Source organism: Molothrus ater, chromosome 16 (assembly GCF_012460135.2).
Source record: "Molothrus ater isolate BHLD 08-10-18 breed brown headed cowbird chromosome 16, BPBGC_Mater_1.1, whole genome shotgun sequence".
NCBI lineage: Eukaryota > Metazoa > Chordata > Aves > Passeriformes > Icteridae > Molothrus > Molothrus ater.
Window position 1 is genome coordinate 11257877 of NC_050493.2, and position 21773 is coordinate 11279649.

Here is a 21773-nt window from a genome sequence, read left to right on the forward strand (position 1 = left end):
GGGCCGCGCGCGGGGCGGGGAGAGCGCAGCCGCGGAGCGGCGGCGGGGCCATGGCGGCGGTGAGGGCCGGGGCTGCTGGCGTGGGCTGTTCCCCCTTGCCCTCCTTCTGCCCTTTCTCCCCAGCTCCTCTTTCTCCATCTTTCCCTTTTTCCACCCCTTTTCCCATCCCTGTCTCCGGCCGCTCGGCGGTCCTTGCACGGGTGCCCGCGCGTGTTGCAGCATGGCGGGGACAGCGCGGAACCTCCGTTCCTGCCTTTGCGCCTTCCCAGCGTCCGCTCCCTCCTTCGGCCTGATCGCGGCCTCCTCTCCTTTACCGTGCTTTGTCCACTTTTTTCTGTTTCCCTAAAACTGCTGTATAAGTGGTTATTTAAGGAGTCGGCGATTTCAGCAGCTTTCCTGGTTTGTTGCTCAGCCAGCGGGAGGCAGGGGGGTGTGCCAGGGTCGGTCACTGAGCTCACTGATATCAGCTATGTTAGCAAAGTTTTCCCTCTCGGTCTGCAGGGAGGGATGCGAGCACAATCACGGGTTTTTTATCAGAACACTGGTTTAAGGTTACAGTGACCCGGGGGTTGTGCTTTACTGTCTGTAGGCGCCCGACGGGCCAACTCTGAGCTCACTGGTGGGTTTAAATAGGACTCAGACGATGACCCGTGGGAATCTTACCTTACAGGCTTGGCTCTGCTCAGTCAGGACTACAGCCTGCACAGCAGCACCTGCTGGGAGATCGCTACAGAAAGAGCTCTGGACAAGGCCATGGAGAAGGGAAGCTGCTCGCCTGCCCTGGATTGCTGCTTCGTGGCAGGGTTTGCAGTCACAAGCCCAGCGAGCTCATGGTGTCAGGAGTTATCTCAGGAGACTGCGAGAGCCGTCCGTGTGTCTGTCCCACTTGGCCCCTGCTGCTGTGGTCCAGCAGAAGGCTGTGGATGGGAGGACAGAAGAGTTCAAACTGGTGTACAGGTTCCCAGGGATAAAATACTGCAGGGTCCTGTCGAGACTGAAGCTGCTGCAGACTGCCACCTCCGTGATCATGCTGCCTCCCATCTGCTACCTCTACCTGCAGGGCCAGGTGTCCCAGAATATCCTCCTCTACACAACTGGCATCGCTGTCTTTGCTGGGGCAATGCTGTATGGTATGAGCTACTTTTTCAGAAGAATTATTGGATTCATCTACTTAAGTGAAACTGGACAAACTGTCAGAGTGGCCCACTTGACATTTTGGGGAAGACGTAATGACATTTACTGTCCCATAGAGACAGTGGTGACTTTGGATGAAGTTGGAGATAGCAAGGATGAGCTCCTTCAGCAGTTCAAGCGATATAACAGTACAGATACTTTGTATTTTACAATTAAGTATGGCCAGATTGTAGACAGACAGAAATTTGCTCAAATATTTGGAGAATTTGTGTGACTTTTGGAAAGTCACACAAAAGTCATTTCCAATGACTTTCCATGTCTATTGTGCTTATTCCACGAGGTTTAAATAGTTCACCAAACTACACATCCCTGTCCATTTCCTGTGCAAAACCTGCTGTAAGTGCACCCAGTGTACAAAGTCACAGTGGTAAGGCACAGCCCACTGGATTAAAGGTCCTGCATCTTGTGTATGGTGTGAGGAGTGTCTGTTCCATGTAGCATTCAGTAATGTCACAGCATTCCAAGCCTGAACTGTCCTCAGAATGTGCCAAATTACTGGGGATGAAACATGAAAAATCTCTCGAAATGAAATGCAGGAGCTGCCAGAGCGTCCCCACTTCAAACTCAGTGTTTCTTTTAGGTCATTTCAGGTTGGCTGGGAAGCCTCTGGAAATTAAAGCTGGTCTGGTACATCCATATGATGGGTACTGCTGAATGTCAGAGAGGGACATGCTCATGTATCAATGCAATTGAGGGAACTGGGAAGGTGTGTGGGCTGTCCTGGCCTCAGGAGGGTCCTCCAGGATGGGAGTGGAGCTGGGCAAAAGAGACACCGGCAGCTCAGCTGTTAAGTTAGAGGCTGGGACAAAATTTCAGGAGCCTCTTACAGAAATTGCCATTCTTCATTGGAATGGGAAAAGCAGCATCTGTCTCCATGAAGGATTGTGGTCTTATTCCATGGTATTGGCATGACTTCTCCTTTTCTGAAACCTCGGTAGAAATGAGGAATTTAAACCCAAGAAAGAACCAAACATATCACCTATAACATGTAACACATTTTTGAATTGTCAGAAGCAAGGTAACTCCTTACACCCCTCTTCTAGTTCTAGCTTAATTTGTTACTGGCAAATAAACTGACTCTCACCAATACTCTGGAGTGTTCTTTCCTTATTTTTTCTTCATGTGAAGTGAAAGCTCTGTTTCTTGGTGGATCACCAAAGGATCAGTTAAGTAAAATTGCCATTTAAGTGCACAGGGTAACCCTGAATTACTATTTCTCGTGTTTAACTTTTCCTAATGGAGTTCTGGGAGTTTAAATTTTGGCTGACACTGTGTAGCACAGCAGTATCAAAGGAAATCCAAATGTTCCTTGGTGTAAACACCATGGCAGCAAAATACAGTGATGAAGATAAACCTCCAAAAAATAATATATACAGATATATATTATTTTTCTGAGGTTTATCTTCATCAGAATGTATTTAATATGCACTAATGGTTCAGTTCAGGCATGTACTGGGTGTAAAATGAAAAGCCCTGGAGAAGTTCAATTATAAATATTTTATTTAAGAATATTGATTACACATTATTGATGTCATTTGTTATGAATCTGTGTACAGTTACTAGTTACACCATGAAGTGTACTTAAGTATTTGTTTAAACATTTATTTGGCACTGTCTACAGTATGCTGTAAACAATATTAACTTTATATGCTTGAGCTGCAGTGCTTTCTATGGTATTCTCTAACGATTTCATCAACATGTTGTACACAATTATACAGTTACTGAGTGTCAGTAAAAATTATAAAAACACCTAGAGTAGTCATAATAAAAGTGAAGATGTGGTAAGACTTCAAATTACTGGACCTTTGTTTCTGTAAAAGTACAAGACTTGCTAGAGACATTCACTAAAACTACTGCACTGATATGTTGAACAAACTAATTCCCAAAATGCTGTCAAATCCAGTTCTTGGTTTGACTTTCCTTTGCTGATAATACGCTTACGAGGACAGCGATGACAATGAAGTTTTGTTGAACACCAATTTTTACCAGTCCTTCCCCCAGATTTCTACAACCTCTGTTCAAAAACCTGCTCAGGTTCTGCCCAGCTGGCACCAGAATTCTGCTTTCTGCAGAGGTTTACAGAAATCCCACTGGGTTTAAGCTGGCAGAAGTGACTGTGCTGGAGTTTCCCAATACCAGTACTTTAAAATGGGAAAACCATGATTAACACTTCTCAAAGCAGGTAAGGAACCTTTTCACATTTTGGTAGTTGTATTAAACATGTAAATCTTTTAACTTCTCTGTTTCTTATTATGCACTTAAAAATTGTGGTCAGGTCCTGAAAGGGCAACTGTAAAAGTCCATTGTGGTCCCTGTTTTTTGGTGCACAACAAAAAGTTAAAATTAGTAAACAAAATCCAGATGCTGACCAAGAAAAAGAAAAAGAAAGGCACCAGATCTAGTTCAAGTCAGCCTTCAGCAAACAGTAAAGAGACATCTAAAACAATTCTCTGAAGAAAAATCAACTGTTGACACATTTTTTGATCCTGTGGCTTTCTAGAAGATCTCTGAAATATTGATGACTTAGAATATACTATTAGAACAAAAATAGAATTACTTTGCATTATAAATGTGCAGGCAGGACTAGGCCTTCACTGTAGTGGCTCTGATACCAGATAATGGCATTTCTGCTTTAGTTTTACAAAATACCTCAAGTATTTGTGCAGAAGTTATAATAGATAAATTAATGGCTATTGTGTGTTCTGGGCAAATGGTAAAATAATCTGGAATCATTCTAGACTGCTGGCAGAAGTGGAAGAATGTGCTTTGCATGGTTCTCTAAGCTTTGTCAGATTACATACCTCAGGGTAGAGTTTTCTCTGTACAAGTCTGCTTGTAAGAGAAGTCAAAAGTTTTAAAACCCATCCATGATGAGGACAGAAGGACAAGGGCTTCAGTGCCACTTGCAGTGCTGCAGGTGTGGCTGAGGGCACCAGTGCCCCTGAAGCAGTGAGTGCAGGCTGGGCAGAGCTGCCCTGGTGCAGCTGGTATGGCAGATGCCTGTACTCGAGGGAATAAAGCTGGAAATTATTCTGTAAGATACTGTGCTTGGCAGTGGTGGAAAGCAGAGCTTTCCTTGGAACGCTGATTTGATCCCAGCTGCCATTAGAGAAGGGCACTCTGTGTGGCAGGCGTGTGGCTCCCAGTGTTTGGCCACGCTTTGCTGCTTCTGGATGCAAATCTACCAGGGTCACCCGTGGAAACAGACTGTTCCAGGTCCTGCTCAGACAGTGCAGAGTCAGGGACATGGCTGTAGGAGGACTCTGCAGTCAGCATGGCCCAGGCCAGAAGAGGGAGGTTCTGGGGATGCACAGTGAGGGACAGCTGCATGGACCTGCTGGTGACCAGTGCCACTGCTCTGCCTGGGGCGCGTGTGCATGGAGCAGCTTGCCTTGGGCAGGATTACAGACAGAACACAAACCTCAGTTTATGACTTTACACTTATCTTGTAAGTAGAGAAGACATGAATTAATGCAAACTAATTTCATAATCAGCTGTTCAGTGCAAGGGAACTGCTTTTTACTTGAAGTTTGCTAAGATGTCACTGAAAATGTTCAGGAAGAGGTGCGCGTGGTGGTCCTTGAAGATCAGCGTGGGACGAAAACGGATGGATCTGTCTCCACAGCCTCCCAGGACAACACCTGAAATGAGAACACAAGAGGTCCTCTAGTCATTTCCATTTTTGCCAAATAACCAGAAAAATTCAGGTCTCTGAATGGGGATACCCTCGCTGTGGAAGGCCAACAGAAGCTGCCCAGATCCTGCTAGGCACACCATGATACAGCACATTGTGGTGTGAATGGCCTCAAGCTTCACAGCAGCTTGGAAGAACACTGTGGGTGCCTGGAGCTGTTCTATAAAACAGTTGGAGTATTGGGACTAATCCTGACAGCAATGGAAAGAATCCATCCAGCACAGAGATCAAACAGCATCTGAGACTTCAGATGCTGCAGTACTCTCCTGGTCAAGTGTCCTGGTGCCACAACAAGACACAGGAGGTTTCTCTGCATTGGTTTTTAAACTAATTTGCTTTTAATGACAAGAAGTTAAAATGTCTCAGTGCTTGCAAACCTCTCTCTGCAGTGTTTTAAATGCACTTTTTGGAAATGTTTGAATGGGAACCCCTATTACTAAGCTGAGCTTACCCTGCCTCAAAGTAGAACCTTGGTTTACCATGAAACAAACCACTTGCCTTCTCTCCCTGCTGGCTTACTTTCCAGAACAAAAAATGGTGTCTTTTACACTTTAAAAGTTTGGTTTCACCACAGTTTAGATGCACCATGCCTGCTTTTTCAACAGAAAGGAGTAACAGCAAAAACAGCAGCAAACACAGGGCCCACACAGTCAAAGAGAGAATTTTAGGTGTGGATCCCAAGGTTCCCCTCTGGATACCTGGGCCTGTCTGCAGCTGTTAACAGTTCTGTGGGAAAAGAGGGATGCCACCGTAGATCTGTGCCCATTTTAGGCACTTGTATTTAATCATTAGGCATTCCTAGGTATAGGAATTATGTATTTATAGAACTCGTCGTTCTTCTCTCTGTGTTTTCCTGAGTGACATTGACTTCCTTCTAAGGAAAGTAAGCCATGTCCATGGGCACCTAAAGTCACTGCAAAGGACTCTCAACCTGATGTCACAAAATCTCATCCCATACACAGATCTCTTCCAGTAACTTCAGACCTGCAGAGGCTGGTAAATGCCCACACCATGCAACAGACATCTCTGAGGGCTCTGACAACAAGTATTTCCAGAAAAGCCTAAATCCAACTTTGTAATTTCACTACTGTCCTCTGCTACTGAAATACTCACGCAGGATATGAAAAGGAAAATGTGAAGCATTATCTTCTCATGTGAAGCTCATCCACATACAAAAAAATTCTTACCTTTGTTTCTGGCTATTGTAATTAACTTGTTTCTAGTTGCATCATTTGGAGTGTCAAATGAACAGAATGTTCCTCTTCCTCTCACTCTGCTGATGAGATGGGGGTAACGAGCCTGCAGAGGGAGGAGAGACAAGCACATGGCAGGTGCTGCAACAGAGGGCACCTGGTGGCAGGGCTGGCTCTGCCAGGTGGAAACCCTGCTGCCTCCTCGCTCTGCTGGAGTGGAGCGTGGCTCACATGGTGCTCTGCTCAGCCTGCAGTGCCCCACACAAAGCAGGGAGGGAGAATGAGTCTGACCCACGAGCTGGGTCAAGTAAAATATTCTTTGGAACGAGCATGACACACCTTATTTACATCTACAGTGGACTCCAGGAAAACCTGAGCATAAACCATCTGCACTGGGGCTGGAAACCAGCTCGGTCTTACCCTGCACTGAGACACTTGCCAGTAGTATCTGCATCACTTATTCTCAGTCACAGCCCTCATCTTTTGGAAGAGCAATCTTTTGGATAGGACTAGCTGTATTCTGGCCCTCCAAAGTATGAGATTATAGTGTTTTCTGTTCTCCTGCCTGCTATGTGTTAAAGGGGTGGAGAGAGCAGAGACTGTGTTTGGGATTGTTCTATGCAAAATGCCTTTGGGAGGTAAGCACCTGCAAGCCCATCTCTAAATGCCTGTCTGTAGAGCTCCACAGTAGAAGCTGTAAGGAATTTCCCTTAAACAAGGGAGGGAAAGATACAATTTTCTTATTTCAACAGCCCAGAAGAATTGGAACAAAATATGAAAAGACCTTCCTTTGAAAAGAACTTTAGGACAAGGAAATACCAGCTGCTTACATTACTTCTAGCAAAGTAATTTAATTAGCTGCAGTACATACCTTCAGGTATTTTGGGGATCACCCTTTATATTGGATTAAGCCATACAAACCCAGCATTTTTAAGTCAATAAAAGATAGTTTACTTCATTTCCAAATGGGACACAGTTATTCAGGCCTGTGTTGAAGTTACTATAATGGTCTAGACCCCAGCTCTAGCTCCTCAGCCCAAATGTTTAAACTGGATGAGGTCAGATCCTACTTCAGCACCAAATTTCTCCTTCTCATCCACAGTCCTTCCAGATGTTTACCTGCAAATCCAGCAGCCCAGTCAGCAGTGCTTTCCCAGCATGGGTTGCATTGTTTAGAAGGTCTTCTGTTTTAATAACCTTAATGACTTCAGCAAGCATAAGGTTCTTGGATGGATCTCCAAGCCAGGTGTTAAAAATCCGGTAGGGCTTGGGAAAGAGTGGGAAAAGAGTTGAAGAACATGTTAACAGGCAAATCACTATAAATTAAGAAAAGCAAGGCATCACACTGGCAGTTCAAACATGGTGTATGAAAAGGCATGCACTAATCTCACCAACCACCCTTATTTATGCTGTAAAGGAAAATCCCATTTGCTGAGCTGAAACACAGGGTAATTACTTCATGCTTCTCATTTAGTGTACTCTGCCTTGCTACTCTGATGTCTCACTGGAACACAGCTACAGATGACAGGGAATCAGCATCATCTATACAGACTTTACATCAAGCTTTATCTTCTTTCCCTTAATTTGACTTTTCATTTATTACATCTAAAATGTCATTAATGCAAAGAAGAAATTTTGCTGACAGAATCTGTAATGCTGACATACAAGCTCTGAAATTCCCAAGTTGCCCTACAGGAGAAGGTGTCAGTTTGTGGTTGGATTTTGTACTGAAGGTTTATTCCATTAGGCTTAACCCAGTTCTCCTCTTCCCCCCCACCAGCTTTATGACCTTGGTGACTGATAACAACTGGAATAAAAGTGAAGAGGTGATGGTAACTGTTGTGTGAGCACACAGCAAGTTTCTGTAAAACAGCAGCCCCATCCAGCTGAAGGAAACCTTGTCCCTTCTAAGGATGTCACAGTCACTCCTCAGGGGGTCACCAACCAGCACAGAGTCCAAGTTTCATTAAAAATCTTACAGCATTTGGCCTGAACTCCTCTTTGTGAAAAAATCCTCCTGTCATCATCTTCTTACTGAATGTGACCACATCAGCTGGGTCATCCAGGCCCCAGTGCTCGTGTGCCCAGAATTTTCCTGTGCAGCCGCCTCCTGTCTGCACCTCGTCCACCAGGAAAGCACAGCCATGCTGCAGAGACACACGAGAGGAGCAGGGAATGTGAGCCCCCCTTCCCAGACCAGAAACACCTCCCTTAGGGAGCACATCAACACAAGCCAGTCACAGGCTACACCCCTCCTTCCTCTCCCTTCACTCCCCTCCTCAACCCCTCCACCAATGCCACTCATGTGTCAGATTTCACAATTAAAAATTCAGCTCTTTTTGCAGGAAGGCACCAGAAATTTGTTTTCTACCCATACTCATCAAGTACATGTTTTTATATAGTCTTGGCATTTCTAGAGGATACCTGAAAACACCTGGGAGGAGCAGAGGTGGCATTATCAAAGCCCCTGAGGGAAGCAGAGTGTCATTTCTAGGGACTTTGTTTGTTGGAAATATGAAGTCTCTGTGTCCAGTCAGAGCTGGGCATTATGTGGCACAGAGGCAGTACCAGCAGCATGAGCTGGTCTTTTCTGGGGGGCATGAAAAGCTGCCTTTTCAGACAATTCTGCTGAAAGAGCTACTGGTGAGCTGGCAATGTGGGGTTTTTATGTGAAGGACTATTTTGTCCAAACTTTGTGACAGGGAGAGCAAGCTATATCATAATTCTGTATTTAAAAACAATGGGTAAGTACTTTTGGCAGCATCTCTTCAGCACACAGATGTTTTGAGGGTGAAAAAAAGCATGAAGTATTACTGAGGGTCATAGCTTCTAAATAGGTAACTTTACATTCCAAATATCAAGACATCTGTCCTTTTCATTGTTTTATTGGAACATCAGCACTATGGCTGGTCTCAAGTTGAGTTTCAGGGCGTTTTTTTTTTTTGCAATTAAAACCATGTAATTAAAAATTTATACTTTTCACAACCTGCTTCTTCAGAAACTGAACCTCCTCAACCAACAAGCATGATCATTTAAAGAACACACCTGCAGAATTCATAGCTAATGAATCAGAGTAATTTCTCTCTCACTTTAAAATGAGAAGATTATTTATTGGACTGAGGAAAGCATTAGTGTGAATCAAATGGAAGAGAGCAGGGATTGCTGCTATGTGGTACACACCTACCCTGACTGCTGCTAAGGAGGCCTGTGAGACCCTCCAAGAGCCTGGGGCAGGGCAAAGCCTCTGGAGACACCCACAATGTGTGGGTGCATGTTTCAGCTACCCCTAAGCACCCAGAGAAATGTTTTATTACCTTCCTGGCAATATCTCTTAGCTTTCTGAAGAAGTCATCTGAAGCATGATTGTCCCCACCCTCTGACTGTATTGGTTCCACAATGATTCCAGCCACAATCTTCTTCTTTTTCCTGTACTTTACAATCAGGTCTTCCACCTGCAAATCAAACACTTATGAATGTACATCTTCCTTCCAGAACATTTGTACATTTCCTCCCAGCTAGATGAAATCTCATCAGAACCTCAACTTTGCATGGAAATTCCTGGCTATAAAGGTACCAGGAGGCACTAAGGATTAACAAGTGGTTCCTCCAGCATTTACCACTGCCTTCTTGTTCCTGAATGTTTTAAACCATGTCCTAATCACACTGTAACTAGCTGCACATTGATCTGCAGTGTTGTGAAAGCTCTAGCCAGGTTCAGCTGGCAGTGTGCTGAGCACCACTGCAGCTCACTGGGCCACTGCTGTCATTCTACCTAAGTGATATGGGATAGGTTTTGAATCAGAAACTAAAACTTTGCTAATGCATTAGAAAAAGTAATCTGGAAAATTCACTTTTTCCAGTCACCCACTTCAGATATATTAAAATTAATCAGATGAAATAGTGCAAAAATCCTGTTGTTGTAAGGGGCTGACAGATAATACTCATTAACCTCCTAGTGCCAGTTGCTGCAATTAATGTTGTGTTTGTGCTTGAAATCCCTCTCACAGCCCTCAGGGCCACAGCCCCTGCAGGCTGTGCAAAGCAATGATTTCCAAAGGGGGCCAGTAAGCCCAGCACAGATCTGCTAAGAAAAATGTTTGGCTTTTTGGTTTTTTTGTTGTAAAATAATGGCATACAGCATTGCACTTCTCCCAGCAAAGCTACCCTGGGGCAGCCCAGGGAGTGCATTTGCTGTGCTCTCTGAAGTGAGGCAGGTCTGGCTAAGTGGACTCACAGGTCCACCCCTGCACAATCAGAGCTTTATGCCAGAAGCTGCATGGAGAAGCTGGAAAGGCTGAAATACTCTTAGAGGCCCTCTCTGCAGAGAGGGTTACCCACAGTTATCCACTCTCTCAGCCCTTTGGCAAGAGCTGGCAGGTGAGTTCACTGTGTTACAACCAAGTTCTGAGGGTGAAATTTCACATTGGTGTCACTCTTGCAGCCCTGAATTCCCAGTGAGCTGGCAGGGAGAAAGGTCTGACTGTAAACAACAGTGAATGCTGCTCCAATCACAGGCTGTTCCAATCCCTGAAAACATTCTTTTAGTGAAAAGCACTAATCCTACCAACACTATTCATTATTTCAAATCAACAACAACAGAAAGCTGCCAGGGAATTTTTTACCTCCTCTAAACAACGGGCTTCTTCCTGTTGATTCTCTTTCACAAAGTCTTCCAGGGGATATTTTAGCCTTGGAAATGGAGCAATAGGCCAGTCCAGTGAGGGGATGTCCAGTTTGTGAATTGCTTTAGAGTGAGTTGTAGCTAAGCAACCTAAGCCCAGAGAAGGAAAAATTAAAATAATACCCATCTAGGACCAATACAAGAAAAAAGCCACCAAGAGATGAAATGGCCTGATTGTAGAATTCTTTTAACTTCTCTGAGTTTTTACTGTCTTCTGAAATAATGGGTAATTGGATTTAGTCAGGCTTAAATGGATTGCTCTAGATCTTAAGCATCAGTTTCCACATGCACTATGTTCCAGAAGAGCAGGAGAACCTCTGTCAGTCTGAACAGGTTGCTCAGACAAGGTGGTTTCATCCCTCCAAAGACACAAAGCTCACAGTTACAGCACTCTCAGGTAACATGCTTAGAACAAGGACTGAGCTGATATAAACCAGTAAAAGTGAGTGACAGCATGTTTTGGTGATTTTCCCCCAGGAATTATATTTTCATGAGTACAGACAGGAAACTGCACATTCAGAATGAAAATAAGAGCCTGTCTGAAAAGAACTTTTTAAAAACCACAAAATCAATTCCTACTGTCACTCAAGCATTCCAGTGCTGGTGGGGCTTCCAAGGCAAGCCTTAATGAACCTGCAGCTTCTGCAGTGGTGCTGTGTGTGTAAGGACAAGCACAGTGAGCTGAGGGGGACAAGGGACAGCTTACCCAGGGTCCTGCCGTGGAAGCCGCCCATGAAGGAGAGCATGGCGTAGTCAGGGCAGCCAGGAGGCTGCAAGCAGAGCACACAGGGGGGTCAGCCAGGGAGAAACATCCCCCCACTGCCCCCTGAGCTCCTCTTCCACCAGGCACCACAAATTGTTCCAGCCTCCCCCCTTCAGCACGCACAGTGGTGACCCCAGCCCTGGCCTCAGGTCCCAAACCCCGGGGTCAACATGGATAAATCCTTGGTGTGTCCTGGCAGCACTGCCCAGCTGAGCTCAGGCAAGGCTGAGCCTTCAGCACAGTCCCCCCTTTGTAGACAAATTAGGAGCACATGTTTGTGGGGTGGCTGTGCCTGGGGGTGGCCTGGGGGCTCAGAGAGGAGAGGTTGGGGCTCCCCTGTGCTGACCCCCATGCATTCCTGATGGCTCCCTGATCTTTGTGGGGAGCAGTCTGTATTTCACCATTTCCTAAATGTACAAAGCCCAGATTCCACTTCACTTGTAGCAAACCAAACTCTTCCTCCCAATCTTCCCTTCCAAGCCCAAACCAGTGGTACATTGTAGGTGTGGTAAAGAACAAATGTTACCTGGTTAATCATGCAGGATTCCAGTTCTTCTTTTGTGACATTATTATGGCCCCTCTCCTTGTTCTGCAAAAAAATCCAAACAACCCAACATGAGTGTTCCTGTAGTTGTAAGCAAGGCATTTATGGCTGAACCACAAACCAGGAATGCTGGTATTCAAAATTGGATTCAAGGAAGACCCTGACTATAGCTTTCACATGCTGCCTACAATCTGCATTTTCTTTATTTCCTTTACTTTATAACTTCTAAAGTTGTGTCAATATAAAGTAAAAGCTTAGACAAAGAGGTTTTAATAAAGATTTTATACTCGATTGCACATAAACAACATAATGAGCAAGACAACCTCCAAGCCTCATTTTGTTCTGCAATAACAATTCTGATTATGAGTAAGTACTCATTTCTACATCTAAACCTATAAAAATACCTTAATGTTTTACTTACTCTGTACCACATGAATATTGCTTTAAAGGCATTTTCATTAGAGCAGGATCCACAAGACATGGTCATCACCTGTGACAAACCCTTAGGAGCCACCTGTCAGCAAAGACAGAAAAATTACTCTTGAAATACTGAACACAAGTATAGTGCAAAATGATAATAACAGTGGTGATAAGAATAGTGATCAGTCCTCAGGTATCTCAAACTTACTGATAGCAAAGACTCCTTCAGTTTTTCTGTAAAGTTCTCTGGAGGTAAAATGCCTAGGGCAGGTCTGTTGATAAAAGTGCTCTAAAAAGACAAAGGAAGAGGAATTGTTAGGTCTTACTATCAAATGGAAAACATGTCAATATCAAAGCAGTTCCATTTTATTCTAATCATAAATACCAGGCAGAAATCTGTATCATGGCACACATGGTTTTAAGGTAGAGATTACTATTCCTGCCTTAGCATATGTTTTTCTGTCCAATCCTCACTAGTTTATTCTTGCAGGATACCTTAGGAAAGTTGCATGCTAACTCACCCTGACATTTCCTCTTCAATATTGCCATTTTAGCTGCTCAATCTCCATTTTCCTTATACACAGGAAATATGCTTTAAAATCTTTATGGCTTGCTTTCAGTTTGAGTAGCTAAATTCAGTTAGGATAGCAGCATTTTCATCCCTACTGAGCTTCAAGACAGACCATTTTGGAACCCTGGGAAGGTGGAGCCAGGCTCCAGGCTCTTCAGTGGAAGATGAGAAGCCATGGGCATGAATTAAAGCATGACAAGTACAGATTTGGGTATAGGGAAAAGGTTTTGCAGGTTTTGCAATGAAACAGGCTGCTCTTTTGGAGGTCTTCAAGGTCCCAGATAAAACCCTGAGCACCCTGGTCTCATCTCACAGCCACCCATCTTGGAGCAGGAGGTTGGCCAAGACACCACCTGAGGTCTCTTCCAAGCTCAGTGGTGCTGTGAACTGGCCACATCAGGATTCCCAACTTTGGGAAAGGTAATTTTGGTGTCAGGGAACAGCAGCCTGAAGCCCACACAGGGGTTTCTAGGGAGCAGCTCTGGAAAAAGCCCCTCAGCCTCCCCAGTCCACTAATGGAGATGGATGTCACATTTATGCAATTAATTTAAATTGTGTCATGGATTAAAATCGATTCATTGCTGCTCTTGGTCTTTGTGGGTAATCTTATTTGATTCATACCGTGCTACTCTTTATTTTAAATTAAATTTTCTCAGAGAAGGACAAGCTCAATAAATTTGCCAACTGCCAAGCAGCTTTATTTGCCCTTTTCTTTTGTTTGTTGTTTTTCTTGTTGACAGTAATGGCTGAAATTAAAGGCTGAGCTTTGATAAGTTGAGCCTCAATGGGTCTCCAGAGGGGACACAGAGCCTCCCCCAAAACACTTATATTTTCAGTGCAGCTCAAGTTTGCACATTTATCAGCATCCTTCAGTGCTTCTCCTCAGCACAAATATTCATTCCAAGGGGTGTAAGTGGTCACACTGCACCTGCAAGGACAATTCACCAGGATTCCTAGGGAAAACCAAGTATCACACAGGACAGAACACTGGATGTGCTTGGACTTTGTGAATTGTTTAAGTGTCTTACTTCCAAAACACTGTTACAACAGACTCAAGCTTAAAACAAAAGCTACGCAAGCATGTTAATGACAGGCTAACACAAAGCTTTTGTTTAGTAGCTATGAGAAATTGTACTTGACTTTTTATCTCAGTTCAGAAGTAAATTTTCATATCAAGTTCAAAAGAGAAGACCACACATCTGTTGTGGATTTGATTATGGGTTGTCACAGTCAATTGACAACATTTGCCATTAAGCAGAAGAGAGTATTTTTCTTTTGTAGTTAATGAGATACCCAGAGCTGAGAAAAATAGCACATTGACATCAAGCTGCTGTGGGCTCAAATAAACAGATGCACATTCTGTGTTTACAGCTGGCTGCAGAGAGGGTATGTGGAGCATGACAGACAAACCAGATAAAAAGTCTCTCCAGGAAAACACCAACCCCTTTGCTAACACTAAGGGAAGTTGTGCCACTCGTGTGGGACTTTGGAGGAGTTCCTTCACTGCAGGCTTCCAGGACTGCCACCTGCCCCTCCCCAGTGGGCAAATCAGCAACTGCCACCAGCAAATGGGCATTTTGACTTTTTTAATTGGTTTGGGGATTTTTGTTTGTTCGCTTTTTAAATCTGGTTTTGCCTACTGCTGCATTATAGTGAATATATTATTCTCAGAAATCATATTTATGAGTTAATAAAGATGATTAAGTTAATAAAGAGTTAATAAAGTTAATAAAGAGTTAATAATATTCATAAATATTAGACCATCCAAAATATTGAGATTTGCCTTTGATAACTCCAGCATTTCTAGTCCTGGGGTTTTTTTTTGTTTGTTTGGGTTTTTGTTTTGTTTTTGGAGGTTTTTTAAATTTGGTTTTTTATTTGTTTGGTTTTTTGGTTTTGGTTTTTTTTAACTTGAGGTATTTTAGTCCTGGGAAAGGCAGAATTTCTCACCTGAAGACATGAGTACTCCATGAAGGAAATCAGCTCAGGGAACTCAAATGCCTGCATTGATTTGCCCTGCTGGAGTGCACTTAGGAGATGGGAATCAGTCACTATGCCCAACTTCAAAAAAACCCCTAAACTTCCCACAGCATTCCAGATGTAGGGCACCATGTCCAAGATATTCTCTCTCAAGATTTTGGGTTTGCTTTCAGGCTCAATAAATCTTCAGAAAACATTATTAAAATGGTTAATTTGAGACAGTAAGTTTGAACTAGGATTTAAATGTGGCTGCAAATATATCAAGTGCTTGCAACACCAAATGTTTACATTTTGTAAAACTTCCCAGAGGTTTTGGTGTTCTCTTAAACACTACAAAGCTCTTTTCATCTAGTGAGAAGTAAAGCAAGCAGATCCTATCATACATTAAATGGAATCATTAGCATTCACTATCAGTCTGAGGAAAAAAGAGAAAGCCCACAACAAGGAGAGAGAGAACTCCTTCACATCCTTCATGTTCTAATTCACTTACCAGGTTCTGGGGCTGCTGTAAAAGCTTTATCAGAGAGGGATGGCTGTAACCTAATTAAAAAGAACAAAGAAAGAAAGCAGTTCTTTTTATCTGGTTTCAATGAAGTAATGCAAAGCATAATCTAGAGAATAACCATAACTTCATGCTTGACTGTTTATATGTAACTTGTATATTTTTAACTACTAATAAAGGGACTTCTTTTGAAGTAGGACAAACCTCTGGGCTCTTTGTCCCTCAGCAGCCTGTCTGGGTGCAGGGCACAGCACAGCACTGCTGTTGGGAGCTGTGGCACACCCATTTCCTTACTGTGACAAAATTTTGCTTGATGTAAAAAGATGCAAGAGTTTATCCTTCTTACTAAGAAACTAAGATAGCTTCAGTGCTTAATTTATACCCATTGATAGTCTAAAGGATAACTTGCTTGCTTTACAGGCAAAAGCAATTTATCTGCTGTTAAGAAAAATAATCTTTGAAGGAGGCCAGAAATTTCATTTTAAGCCTGATCTCTAATGTATAAAATACCAACGCCAGAGATTAACATCATCTTTTAAATTTTCTTGTAGAAACAGTTGGAAACCTCATCTTCCCTACTGCTCAAGAAGTCAGACAATGGTAATTTTGTTACAAAAGCTTTTTGTGCTTCTGAATCCCCATTCCAGTGGAATGACAACAGCCCTGATTATCCTGTTTGAGCAATGGAGCATTAGGAGACTATGTTAACAAAACAATTATAAATTCAGTTTTGAATATATTAGCTGAAAACAAAAGAATATCCATATTGTTTTAGGCAGCATGTCATGCTGATAAATCTGTTAAAATTATTATGAAGATAATAATGCTGGCTATTTGGGACACAGAACAACTAAATCTGCGTGGCATCAGCTGTCATGGGAAGAGGGAATGACACATTGAGAGCTGTGTCCTTGAGAACTGCACCTGGGGCTGCCACTAAGAGCCCCTTTGAGAGCAAATCAAGTGTTTTAGGAATCTCCAAAGCACAGCTACTATTGTTCAGGAAGCTCAAGGATCAGCTCTGGGTTGCCTGTAAGAACTGCTGCTGCTGTTCCCATAGTGGATGCCTTTGTGTCAGAGCTACCACTCTCCTGCACAACACAAACCCCTGATTTCCCCCTGACTTACCCTTTCACACCCACACTGAATCTCTCTCCCGTTCACTTCAGGCCAAGGGGTCTGGTGTTCTCCTAACACCCCCTCATCCTTGTGCCTCCTCAGAGGGGCCCCAGGGAAGGAGGGCAGGACCCTGCAGGCCCAGCTGCTGTGACAGGGGCTGTGTGACAGGGGCTGAGCTGCCATGTGGGCTCACAGGCAGGAACTGACACCAGCAAGGAGTAAATGCTTGAATGACCATTCTCTAACTGTGGTGGACAAGTCAAAGAGCTGCTGGCATGGCAGACAGGCACTAACTCCTTGCAGTGCCATGAGCAGCACAGGGGTTTGCAGTGCTACAAATCTGCTCCCAGAGCTGGCTCTAAGGAAGGGCACCTGCTCCATCTCTCTTGCTGGGTGTCTGGATCAGTGTGACAGGAACGTACATGTCCTCCAGGCTCATGAATGTGCCTGTCTGCAAAAGGAAAAACAACTAGAGCCTGCTAAAATAATGAGATGGAGAAAGCCCAAAGAATCCTTTGAACTGAGCAGCAGGCTGCTGTCAATAATATCAAACTACACCTCTCTGCATCTCCCCAAACAAAACAGACCTTCCCAGCACTGAAAACCACATTGTTTCATTTGCTATTCCAGGATGTTTGCTGGCAAACATGTCAATAACATCCTTCTTGCATTTGGCTCCATGGGGTTTCTAACTCTATTAGACAGAATAGATGCAGGATGAAAGGACAGTTGTGCTACAACTGCCCATAAAAGTGTGGTAAAAAACTATTTCAATTTTTGTTTTTCAGCAAGAGACAGCCTAGAGCATCTTAGCCTAGAGGTTTTTTATACTTTATTTCTTATCTCTCCACACAGGCACTTATTACTTCTCAACCTCTGCTGATAAATATATTCTAGTGTAACAGATCATTATTAAATCTTGGGGAGTCCTGACAGACTCATGAAAGGTTTTATTGGATTTACTTGCAGAGAGATAAGCACAGATGACTAACAAGCACCCTGTGATCTTGTTTTGCTCTTCCAATCCAGGCCCTACCTCTGTCACCAAGAGGGACATGATTAGTAACCTGGGCAGCCTCCGATAATCTTGTCACTCAGTACAACTGAAACATATAAATTAATGTTGTGTGTGAGGCTTAGGTCAGCCTGTAAGTATGAAAGTTCCATTTCCTCTTTGTTGCTGCACCCCCAGAGCCATTCTCTGAGAAGGTGCAAGAAGCACTGCACTGTAGCTCCTTTGGGCCTGAGGAATGTGTTCCCCAGGATAAAACCCAGCTTTGTCCTTGGGAGGGCACTGCCTCATGAGAAGGAGGAACTACGTGGCTTAGGAGGTCAGTCACAGCACTGGAGTCTTGTCCTGTTCACCAGTTTCAACCAACCAGAGAAAGTAAACTGCAGAGCCCCTGCCCATTTCTGCCCATTAGGAAAATATCTCCTCCTTAATACTTCAGTATTTTATACACAAAACTATTAAAAGAGGTGTGCTTGCACCATCCAGCACCAGAATGTCAGAAAGTCCCAGTGCACTGTCTGTACAATTTCATGCTTTTCGAGTATGAACTTTTATACTTTGGAGTGGGCATTTGACTACATGATTGAGATTTGTTTCTCCAAATCAATTTCTTGTGTGAAGAATGGGAAGCCATGTAAATGCATCTCCTTTCCTAGAACCTAAAATTCCAGCTCACTGGTATCCAAGCATTGTGCTCCTGTGTCTCACCCCTATTTCCTCATGAGCAGAGGCCAAATTATCTCAGTGCAGCCTGAAAGATAAAAAGCAGTGAGAATTTGTGTTGGGAGAAACAAGCTACAGACATTGCAGGGTTCTGGAATGGTTTCACTGACTGAGTGCTACAGGACAGCAACAACCTTGGCTGCAAAGAAGGCTGGGGTAAGTGAACACCCACAGCAGTCACATGGTCTTAGATGCCACAAGTTTGGTAACAACCTGAACATCATCAAATTCTGTTTCCCAGGAAAGGAGGCCTGTAGGAATGATTTTGAGTCATCACATTTTCTATACATAGCACAAGATCTACCTTTTAAATTACCCCAGCACTTCTGCAGAAGTGTATTTTTAAGCAGCTGAGAGGAACCACGGGTGAGAGGAGCAAACAAACTGGACTGGAGTGAACTCCTACTGAAACCTGCGTGCCTTGCAGTTGGGGCTCACATTCCTGCCTTGCTTCTGCTTGCAAGGCTTCACAAAGCAATCAGCTGACTCTCCCAGGCACTTGCCAGGCCCTGTGCCTGCTCCCCCAGACAAATGAGCTGCCACCTTTGCTTTCAGTCAGCACCACAGCTCGGTGCTGGGCTTGTTTCATCCTGCTGCAGTCCACGTGGCCCACTCTTTTTTCCCCCCAATTATTGAGACAGAAATGTTAACTAAAGCATATAATTTCATGTTAAAAATGTCCACATTATGCTTATTAATGTTTAAAACAGTAACATACTGTTACAGAATCACAAAGTCACAGATCCAAGCCAACAAAAGACAACCTGAATTGTGGAACCTGCACATTCAAATAGAGATTAATACTAGATCTCTTCCTGGCACCACTATGCACTTTGAGAGAGCTTTAGGTATAGAATTTGTAGCTCCTTCAGCTACCCAAACCCACCACTACACAGTACACAGCAGTGAGCTGTCCCTGATCACAACAAGGTGTTCATTACATCACTTCTGTTTTTAAAATGAATCAACCAACTTCTCTGGTAGTGCTTGAGATAAGAAAATTACAGGACAAAACAAAAGAGGTTGAGGACAAAACAAAACATTTTGGTACATCTGCCTCCTACCTATTGGGATGGAAGAAATCTGAGAGTAGAGATCCAACATACGATTGCCATCTACATCTACGAGGTAATTCCCTCGGCTCTCTTCGTAATTGCAAAAGAAGTGCACAGCTTCTGCATTCTTCAGGAAAAAAAAACAATGAGTGCTTTCAAAAGTGGTAGCATGTAGGAAGGTGCAACTAATGGTTATACAGCCAAATCTGATAAAAATATCTAATGCTAGGATAAAAAGACACATTATATTCATGGCATGGGAATAACTGTACAGCTATTTTTATAATGGCTGTTAAAAGGGCAAGTCTTTACTTTTTCTACAGAAATGAAGCACAGACATGGAGAAATTGCTCATCTTAGGAAGGCAATATGCACTCAGGCTGACATATTTTTAAACTCAAGCCATAATATACCTTACTTTCATTGGCCACTCTCTAACAATTCTGAAGTTTTTGTTTAGACACACATAGTTTAAACAGAAAGAAAAATCCCTCGTCCTAGCAAAATGATCCTGTAGTATTCACAATATACTAGGAAAGATTTCATTCAAATGCATATATAAACCACACATAATGTACTCAGTGTGGAAACCTGGAATCAGTGTTTCACCTTTCTTTGTGGCAAAAACATACAAACCAGGATTTTAAAACAAGTTCTGAAATCAAAGTGTTAACACCCCCCAAAACACAGAAAACTTGACAAATTACCTGAATGCCATTCAGCTTCTTCATTAATTCCTGCAGAAAAACAAATGTTACAGTCTCAGGTGTGTAATTAGCAAATACTGATGGAGAATGTTTATTTCTTTTTTATGATCCCATAAATCTTATGCAAACTTTGTAGTCCTGTGTGCTTACCAGGCAACTCTACCTGCCACAGGAACTTTCATGGTGCATCTTGCAAATATTACAGTCAAAACTATGACCTGTGGCATGCAGAGCTAAACGGGCTGCAAACACAGTTTAACTGTAAATCTCCAAAAAGGGAAAGCTGCCTCTTCTATATTGACCAACTGAACTGAGAAAACAAGAGAGAAATCAGAAAATAAGAGAAGCCAGAGTCACACAGAAGGGATACTGGTACATTGGTTCTAGAAAGACAGCTCCTTTTTATTAAAAACAACAAAAAACCTCACAAAAACCAAAACCCACCACATGCACAAATGCTGACTTTGCCAGATAAAACAACATCCAGCAAATTCAAACTCTTGCTTCATTTCAAAACCAAAGCATTATTTCACATAATGAAAAGCTTCTATTTCAGCAGGAGCACAAGTGACCAAGCTTGATCAGCTGTTTTATTAAAATGATGCACTTTTGCTTTGAATTATTCTATGGGAATTATTATTATTATATGAGAACTTGGCAGTTGAGATTCAGATCTGCCTCTCAGAGAGGGGCATTTTATTAATGAGCTTTTCATTCTCAACCTCCTGATAAAAGTGGGCATAGACTTATGGAATTATATTTATTCATATCAGATTTAAGGTTTGAAATGAATCTGTTTTCTAGCAAGTTAGACACAGCTAAAGATAAAAAAAAACCAAGCTACTATACTTTGGAAACTTACTCTAGATCGTGGTCCAGGAACTTCTGTCTTCATCAGAGGTCCATCATAATCAAAATCCACATCAATTTTAGCTGCAGCTTGACTGATATACCTGTGTCCTGTAAGAAATAATGAAAACCTGAGTACAGACCATATTTTCTGTGCTCTCCTTTTAGAAGATACATCCATACCTTGCCTGCCTGAAAACATTTGACAGATGAGACCAATTACATTGAGCTGTCTGAAGTGAACTATGTATCTCATCTTTGACCAGTCTTAAAATAAAACCAATACCAGTGAGGTGGCTTAAAAAAAACAACAAACCAAAAAATCCCAAGGGAAATCACAAGGCAACAAATCACAAGGCAACCCTAGAGAATCAGAGGCAAAGCACAGGAGGATTGAGAGCACATTTTTTTCAGTCTCTTTTGTTGAGTCTGTCCATTATGTCCTGTGCAAGCCTTTGCCATAAATTCCCCACTCCTACACAGAGATGGTCAGCTACAAGTAATAACCAAAAAGCCTGATGGAGTCCACAGGAAAAATCCAGTATGATGTTTTTCAATAGCCCAAAGAACACTTTTTGGGAAAGATTTGTCTCAGAAAGGTAAATGGCCTTGTCTCACATAAACCAGCATCCTGCAGTGCAGCTCTGAAATGTGAGTCCCAGTCAGTGCCAGTTTTCCTTCTGATCTTGCTGGTTTTTATCCACATGCATGGGGAATCATAATAAACTTGACACCTTAATGAAAACACAAGGCAAAACTATCCTGT

The 21773-nt window shown here is 43.0% G+C and overlaps 2 protein-coding genes across 4 annotated transcripts in view; one reads left to right on the plus strand and one right to left on the minus strand.

Moving 5' to 3' along the window:
• The first annotated feature begins 42 nt into the window (after window positions 1-42).
• TMEM186 (transmembrane protein 186) lies at window positions 43-2283 on the plus strand. Its single transcript, XM_036392362.1, has 2 exons — window positions 43-59; window positions 671-2283. The coding sequence occupies exons 1-2, from the start codon at window positions 51-53 to the stop codon at window positions 1406-1408; spliced, it is 747 nt and encodes a 248-aa protein (XP_036248255.1). The 5' UTR covers window positions 43-50; the 3' UTR covers window positions 1409-2283.
• A 393-nt stretch (window positions 2284-2676) lies between these two features.
• The window catches only part of ABAT (4-aminobutyrate aminotransferase), a 49855-nt gene continuing 30758 nt past the window's right edge, over window positions 2677-21773 (minus strand). For all 3 annotated transcript variants that reach the window (XM_036392359.2, XM_036392360.2, XM_036392358.2), the window contains exons 3-16: window positions 21021-21118; window positions 20159-20188; window positions 19461-19578; window positions 15531-15580; window positions 12698-12778; window positions 12491-12583; window positions 12052-12114; window positions 11469-11532; window positions 10704-10852; window positions 9396-9533; window positions 8061-8228; window positions 7201-7347; window positions 6076-6187; window positions 2677-4835 (exon numbers count right to left, since the gene is read on the minus strand). In XM_036392359.2, the coding sequence (XP_036248252.1) occupies window positions 4714-4835; window positions 6076-6187; window positions 7201-7347; window positions 8061-8228; window positions 9396-9533; window positions 10704-10852; window positions 11469-11532; window positions 12052-12114; window positions 12491-12583; window positions 12698-12778; window positions 15531-15580; window positions 19461-19578; window positions 20159-20188; window positions 21021-21118 (1433 nt within the window). In that variant the 3' untranslated portion in view covers window positions 2677-4713. The remainder of the gene's footprint in view (window positions 4836-6075; window positions 6188-7200; window positions 7348-8060; window positions 8229-9395; window positions 9534-10703; window positions 10853-11468; window positions 11533-12051; window positions 12115-12490; window positions 12584-12697; window positions 12779-15530; window positions 15581-19460; window positions 19579-20158; window positions 20189-21020; window positions 21119-21773) is intronic.